Source organism: Sinocyclocheilus rhinocerous, unplaced genomic scaffold (assembly GCF_001515625.1).
Source record: "Sinocyclocheilus rhinocerous isolate Xijiao unplaced genomic scaffold, SAMN03320098_v1.1 scaffold829, whole genome shotgun sequence".
In the NCBI taxonomy this organism is placed as follows: Eukaryota; Metazoa; Chordata; class Actinopteri; order Cypriniformes; family Cyprinidae; genus Sinocyclocheilus; species Sinocyclocheilus rhinocerous.
Window position 1 is genome coordinate 433,386 of NW_015635681.1, and position 8,085 is coordinate 441,470.

The window sequence follows — 8,085 nt, forward strand, 5'->3', positions numbered from 1 at the left end:
ATGTGTAACTTACTGTGTATCTTTATGTCTAAACAAGAAGGTTCTTAAAATATGAATATGAATCCAGAGTTTCTCAACCACTAAGGATCTCTCTTGCTTCTCTAGGTTCTGCACAGTTTGGTATACAATGTGGAGAGACTCCCAACAAACTCATCAGGAAGTCCTCTCATTATCCGCTGTAAGAACTTCCATGTTTACCGACTGCTGATCCCACAGGAGAAGGACTGTTTAGATGTGCTGGCCTCCCTCACTCGGCTTTCACGCCCAGGTAAAGTAAAATGAGCAAAAATCACACAGTCGTGAATGCTAAACATGATGCTTTCAGAGTGTTCTTAAAAAGTCAAGTGCAAAATATATGCTTGCTTTCATTCATATTACTCTTATTTAGTATTAAAATGTGAAAATGTGTAAAGTGTTAATAATTTTTTTTCCATGATCAGAAAGAAAATATATCCTTTTAAAAAACTACGATGATAATATGTGACCCTGGACCACAAAACCAGTCTTAAGTCGCTTGGGTATATGTGTAGCAATAGCCAAAAATACATTGTATGGGTCAAAATTATTGATTTTTCTTTTATGCCAAAATCATTAGGATATTAAGTAAAGATCATGTTCCATGAAGATATTTTGTAAATTTCCTACTGTAAATATATCAAAACTTAATTTTTGATTAGTAATATGCATTGCTAAGAACTTCATTTGGACAACTTTAAAGGCGATTTTCTCAATATTTAGATTTTTTTGCACCCTCAGATTCCAGATTTTCAAATAGTTGCATCTCAGCCAAATATTGTCCGATCCTAACAAACCATACATCAATGGAAAGCTTATTTATTCAGCTTTCAGATGATGTATGATGTAATTGACCCTTATGACTGGTTTTGTGGTCCAGGGTCACATATAAGAATCTACTTGAAGTACCAAAATCTGATTTGTGACTTAGTTAATTAATCTGACTGTTAATTAAGTGGCTTGTCCATAAAACATGGCCAATACTCATATAGAGATGTGCACAAGGTCCTAGACAAAGGACCATCAGGGTAACACACATTACAGATTTACTCACATATGATTTGGCGAAGCATGAATAATGATCCATATATTTGCATTTTCTTCTGTGAAAAGTGAACACTGTGTCTTTTTTGCTTAGACAATCCAAGGTCTTAGCCGTGGTATCACAGTTCATTATGAAAATACACTGTCTGTGAAATTCAAACAACGTCAGAGCACAATTCTATGCAGCTTTGTGAATTTCACCCATGAGAGCTACACACTCAATGTCTCTCTCTTACTGTTTTTTTTTTTTTTTTTTTTGTGTTTCTCTTTTAACCCCAACCTGGATAAAGAATTAAGGGAAAAGGCATGGGGCTTCATCAACCTGAAGGCAGAATTCAGTCGAATGGGAATACCCTGCAACCTCTGGCATGTCACAGCAGCCAATCATGAGTACAGAGTAAATATTTGATCAAATGCCTGTTCATGCTCAGGGTCAATAACCATGATTTCCTTTTCCACAAAATTTCAGAGATCAGTGTTTGAGTGCGCACCTTAAATTACACTGTGAAAAACAAAGGTAGAAGACTGTGCTTTAAGTACTTTTAAGAGGTACTTTTGATATCATGTAGTTCCAAGACTATATGACTTACTTTCTTTTATGGAACATAAATTGAGAAATCGCTTTTATGTTTCTTCAGTAACAGAAAAGAAAAGTTGCTCAGAGGCAGAGCAAATTATTATATTTTATTAATTTTTTGTGTTTCATTGCACATAAAGCATTTGTAAATGTGTCCTGAATGAGCCCTAAGAATGTGTGTTACTAAATAAACAGGGCAACTGTTGACCATAAGAATGTAAAACAATAGTTCTAATCAGAATATTCTGATTGGCAGTTGTGTGACACTTACCCGTCAGAGCTGTTTGTGCCAAAGTCAGCCTCCCCTGCTGTCATTGTGGGCAGTGCCAAGTTCCGGAGTCGAGGGCGTCTTCCTGTTCTCTCCTACTTCCACAGAGACACCAGTGTAAGTGCAAAAATAAGGACACTCCTTTGAACTCAAGATCAAACCGTTGTAGACTTTTACTTTTTATATCAAGCTTAATATGTTAAGCCAAATCTTTTCATTGTCTTCTCCTCCCCACTTTTCTATTTTTAAATGCTTACACCATTGGTTTTCTAGGCATCAATCTGCCGGAGCAGTCAGCCTCTTACTGGCTTCAGTGCACGCTCCTCAGATGATGAGCAGATGCTGCAGGCCATTATGAAGTCAAACCCTGTCAGCGAGTTCATGTATGTGGTGGACACAAGGCCAAAGGTGAGAGATCACAAAACAATAAGTGGAAGGACAGGTTGGACAAGCTGTTGAGATTTAGACGGGGTCATTTGAAAGTTGTCTCATAGAAACCGTGAAACTTTTTTGATGAACAGAAAGTTCAAAAGAACAGCAAGGGGGGAGGTTGTGTTTGCGGAACGATGTAACAATGTAAACAAAGAGTGACCGAGACAGTGGCAGAGCAGAGCCAATTCATAAAAGAACAATATTTAAAAGCACACGTCCAGTTTTGTGTGAGTGAAGGAAATCCGCTTGGGAGTGGAAAGATTCGTCCTCGCGCACATGGATCGCGTAACATCAGAATGAATCAGAATCAGAATGAGCTTTATTGCCAGGTATGTTTACACATACGAGGAATTTGTTTTCGTGACAGAAGCTTCCACAGTGTAACAGAATGACAGTGACAGAACAAAAAACACAGATAAAAAAAAAAATAAAAAAAAACCATAATGCATTATGCGCTCTCGACATTGTCATTAAGATCACACTATAGAAACCACCTAAAATTAAGTATAAAGAAGAGAAGAAAGCGGCCCTAGGCAGCTGCCTACACATGCCAGGATCCGCCACTGCCAGATGCAGTTAGAAATTGACTAAAAACAAGCCTATCGCAAGACATCTGGTAGGGGGGGGCACCTGGTGTGGCCAGCCAAATTTCAGGGGGGGCCGGTGCCACCCCTGGCCACCACGTAGACACGCCCCTGAATATAATGTTGATATTTTGAAAATAATCATAAATACCAGCAGTATTGTGACGTTGAAACACTGTTTGTAACTATTTCCAGCTAAATGCCATGGCTAATCGTGCTGCAGGGAAGGGCTACGAGAATGAAGACCATTACACTAACATAAAACTACAGTTCATTGGCATAGAAAACATCCATGTCATGAGGAACAGCCAACAGAAGCTTATAGATGGTAAACAGATTAATCTGCATTACTTTCATACCAGCAGATACTTGTTTGGTGTTGACTTGTTGTCCATATGAAAAATGAACCTTTTCTGTCTCGCAGTTGGTGAACTCGCTGCTCCCTCCATGAGTGATTTCCTGTGGGGTCTGGAGAACTCTGGGTGGCTAAAACACATCAAAGCTGTACTAGATGCTGGAGTCTTCATTGCAAAGGCAAGACTTTTTTTTTTTTTTAAGTTTTTACATATGGTTTTTGAAAGGCCATGCTCTGTTATCACAAGTGATTAGAAAAGGCAATGTAAAATCATGGAAATTACATATCTAATAAAACATGGCATTATCTCATGTTGGAAACATGCCCAAAAACATCCGAGTAAAAAAAACTAAGTACAAACAATATGATAAGTATGATATGATCACACATGTATTCTTCCATTCATATCTATGTTGTCAGGCAGTGGCGGAGGATGGAGTGAGTGTTTTGGTGCACTGTTCAGACGGGTGGGACAGAACAGCTCAGGCCTGTTCGGTGGCTAGTGTGCTTCTGGATCCATACTACAGAACTATCAAAGGACTGATGGTAATAACTTCATTGATGACTGATCCATTTTGCTTTGATTTTTTAAACAGTGCTAGTCCAACATCATCTAAGACTAAATATGTAACATGTTTTTTTTCTATTTTGAACACAAGTCTTGTTTCTTGTAGGTTCTGATTGAGAAGGACTGGGTATCATTTGGACACAAGTTTTCCCACAGGTTCAATTTGCATGTTTCTGGCCTCACATGTTGGACACCACGTACAACCTGCAGTTAATTTTAATTCGTTGAATTGCATAATTGAATTGAAGCTTTCTGTGAATCTCGTCCACTGTGTATGTTGTGCATGGATTACATGCGAAACAAGAAAAGTCTCATTCCTGAATCCATAGCAAATACTGTCACTAAACCATCAGTCATGCAGTATACAATGTCAGGCTCTGCGTATCTAAGCTTTAGGTGAGTCTCTGCACTCCAATCATGATATGTTACATAGTCAGTTTTCCCAAATATGAACATTTTCTTACATGGAACAGAAAAGGAGAAATTTTCAAGAATGCTTAAGCTGCTTTTTCCCGTATAGCAAAAGCTTACAGTGACTATAACATATTCAAAGTCTTCTAAAGCCAAACGATAACTTTGTGTAATGTTTAAGTTGTTATTCATTCATGAAAAGTAATTAACATATGTGCACATTTAAACTTGGCACGTCAGTGACCGCAAACACCACTGGTTCTTGCTTGTTTTGTAATGTGACGCACCAAGTTGGAATATCCAAAAGTGCCAGTGAAATCTGAGAAAAGAAAGATTGGTGGTGAAAGGTTGGATGGTGGACTATACCATTACTATTTACAAATTCATTTATTATATAAAATCTTCTACAGGTATGCTCACCTTGATGGTGACCCTAAGGAGGTTTCTCCAGTCATGGACCAGTTTCTGGAGTGCGTGTGGCAGTTGATGCAGCAGTTCCCATGTGCATTTGAGTTCAATGAGCGATTCCTCATACAGCTACACACACATATCTACTCCTGCCAGCATGGGAACTTCATCTGCAATTGCCAGAAAGAAAGGAGAGATTTGAGGTAAAAAAAAAAAATGTGCTAATTTTATAACTAGAGATTGCTGTGAGAAATAAGGGGGGAACAGTTTCAGCAAAATTTGCCAGGCTTCTACTCGCACCAGCTGCTTGTGCAACTGCAGCTCAACATTTTAGAGCATGTAGGATAACTTTTTGACAGAAATCAACTACTTCTTGAACTGAGATGGTTTCAGATGTACTAGTATAGATGGACCACAGTCTGTTTACTGGCATATTGTTCACAAAAAAACATCCAGCCAGGAAACAAAATCATGTTTTAAGCTGATATTATGAGAGCTCCTAAAGCACCAAACCAACACTCGAGACCAAAAGTTGTGCTTGAACACACAGCAAACACTACAGCCATCTAGTTTGTAGGTTCTGTGTCTGCATGAGAGGAAATAACTCTCCATACCAGCAGGTGGCAGTAGTCCGTATTTGTCATTCAGAAATGAACGAGCTTAGACTGTGGATACACACATACGCTGTGTTAAAAATCACATTTAGCCTAGTAGGTACTATACTTCACAACCGTTAAAGGGGACATCGGATATAAATGTGTCCAGTGTGTGGACACAACCACCCTACAAAGATAAAACTCAATTCACTTCTCTTTTTTTTATGCCCCAAAAACCTAAAAAGTCTCAACTATCAAGCCGTTTTGATTTTCTGAGCAGTATGATGTCATATTGCTCAGGCCCAGCCCACGACCGCTGATGGACTGTATCAAATTAGTATATTTCTGCCCTCAGCCAGTTGTACGCTGTCATTTTCTCCGCGCTCGAGCAGCTGTAGCAACAACGTCTCGTAAGCAATGCATGTTTTTATATGTTGCCATTGTCATGTGATCTACCAGTATCAGTCGCATGACTCGCATCACTTCACTGTGGCCTCCTGGGTTAGTAAAGAGTTCATCAGAGGCACACTTCAGAATCTCACCAGAAGTAGGTCATCCACTTTTTGCCTATTGTTTTACAAATACCGTACTATGAATTTGGACATACTACTTGTGTCACATACTGTTTCCCACCTACTATATAGTAGGGAAGTAGGCATATTTGGATGTAGGGAAAGTCTTGCTCAACTTTTTTTTTTGGCTTGCTTTCATCACTTTTTCTTCTCTTACATTTGGTTCTCTAAGCTGAACAGCCAATCAGAGTCTCTCACATCCAATTCAACATGATCAGTTGGCCGAAAAGCCAACGATGAAAGTCTGACTAGTGCCAGCAGTGTGAAAAGCAGAATGATCAATGGCTTGGTGTGCAAGAAGAAGAAGAACTAGTATGTGTCTAGCATTACTAAAAACAAAGCAAAACCAAAAATATGGTCTGGTTCATCCGTTTAAATCAGTGGTCTCAAACTCAATTCCTGGAGGGCCACAGCTCTGCAGACTTTAGCTCCAACCAGCTCCAAATCACATCTGCTTGGAAGTTTCTAGTGTGATCCTGAAGACCTTGATCAGCTGGATCAGGTGTGTTTGGTTTGGACCAAAACTGTGCAGAGCTGTGGCCCTCCAGGAATTGAGTTTGAGACCAATGCTTTAAATGGTCTTTTCCTGTCAAGTGGGCATTCTAACCAGACCAACCTGCAAAGTGGACCAGATAAACATGTCAATAGTATACCCACTTAAAAAAAACTGTTCTCATCTCAAATTTTTTTTTTTTTAATAGATGTGGTATAGAATCTAGTTCCAAACAAAAGGAAATGTAACTTCTTGTTGTAACCGTTGGACCATCTTGGTTTCATTACCTTTATGTGCAAGTTTACTCATTCAATCTCCCTCTTTGTGAACTATGCAGGTTACAAGAGAGAACACACTCTTTGTGGCCGCACCTGTGGGAGAACAGGCCTGAATACACAAACCCTCTATACAGGACAGACCATAGTCAGACACAGGGTGTTCTGAAACCTCTCTCCACAGCCTACTGCTTCAAGTAAGTCAACCGAACTGAATTATCTCTGTTCGATCATTACACTTTCTTTCACATTCCTGTTGTATAATAGTCATGCTTCTTTCCGAATTGGCTCAGAGATGACAAAGCGCCATACTGTAAGAATAAGAAAGTGAAGTGAATGTTTGTTTTAAGCCAATGTTGCAACAGAAAGAGGTGTTGATTTTATTTAAATTAGAATTAAACAAGGAATAAACACACTTGTTAATTTCCACCAAGGCACTTTAGTGGACTTGAGAGAAAGATTGTTACCTTATAAGAGCGGTTGTTTGACTTAATCACAAGAGTGTTTTAATGATTTAATTTAGGCTAATCCAATCTCAAAGATGCCTGTATTCTTCAAAAAGTTCAACAGTTGATATGAAAAAGAAGCATTACCTTTGGGATACGTTTAGATGGGTGAACTTGACCTTCAACCTCCATGTTCCTGATCAAAAAGCCTCTATAAGTGTGTTCCAGTGGAGTTTTAGGTGGAAAGTAGTCTTGAAAATTAAAAGGTGGACCTTTTTTGGGTATGTCGTCTGGTGGCTGTGTGACAGTGGATCAGTGAATCAATGACTCCGTTTTACTTGTTAACAACAGCACAGAAAAACGACCATTTTAACCATTTTATTACACTTAACATTGGTGAAAAAGACTTACGACTAAACTTCTACATGGCAGATTTGAATACACTGTTAAAAAAAAGCATTAGCATTTTTGTCTTTTTCTAGTATAAATATCTAAACATTTTTGAATCAACATGCATTTACTTGAGAAGCAAAATGACTTGAGATATTAACTTGTTTTCTGAAAAATGTATCAAAATGTTGTTAGTAAGTTTTTGCTAAGACAAAACTTAAGCAAGACAAAATATCTGCCATTTGGCAAGAAAAATAGACAAAACAAGATTATTTTTCCTGCCCAACTGGCACATATTTTTACACTTAACATAATGTGAATTGATAATATAAAAATAAAAGCTAATTTAAAATATTAATAAATAGTACCATAGAATTAGTATTATTACTTATACTAATAGTAAATAATACTAAAATAAAACGCTAACACAGGGAGAACATGCAATCTAGATCAAGAGAATACAAAAAGCCTACCATAATATGATAACTGCAATTTTCTTTGTTCATTCATCCAAATCACATTGGCTGAAAAATCAATTAATATGCTTAAGAAAGTCAATAAAACAGCACACTGTGCACCACAACATAAACGTTTTCTAATGATGTAGTGACCAAGATCAAGCTCCCCCCCCCCCCCCCCCACAAACTCTTC

At 38.2% G+C, this 8,085-nt stretch overlaps 1 protein-coding gene across 1 annotated transcript in view; it reads left to right on the forward strand.

Moving 5' to 3' along the window:
• The window catches only part of LOC107747392 (myotubularin-related protein 7-like), a 10,816-nt gene that overhangs the window by 1,260 nt on the left and 1,471 nt on the right, over window positions 1-8,085 (forward strand). The window contains exons 3-12 of the mRNA XM_016561858.1: window positions 106-273; window positions 1,304-1,456; window positions 1,893-2,021; window positions 2,178-2,312; window positions 3,116-3,248; window positions 3,345-3,454; window positions 3,696-3,821; window positions 3,950-3,999; window positions 4,665-4,865; window positions 6,661-6,795. Coding sequence (XP_016417344.1) covers window positions 106-273; window positions 1,304-1,456; window positions 1,893-2,021; window positions 2,178-2,312; window positions 3,116-3,248; window positions 3,345-3,454; window positions 3,696-3,821; window positions 3,950-3,999; window positions 4,665-4,865; window positions 6,661-6,795 — 1,340 coding nt within the window. The remainder of the gene's footprint in view (window positions 1-105; window positions 274-1,303; window positions 1,457-1,892; window positions 2,022-2,177; window positions 2,313-3,115; window positions 3,249-3,344; window positions 3,455-3,695; window positions 3,822-3,949; window positions 4,000-4,664; window positions 4,866-6,660; window positions 6,796-8,085) is intronic.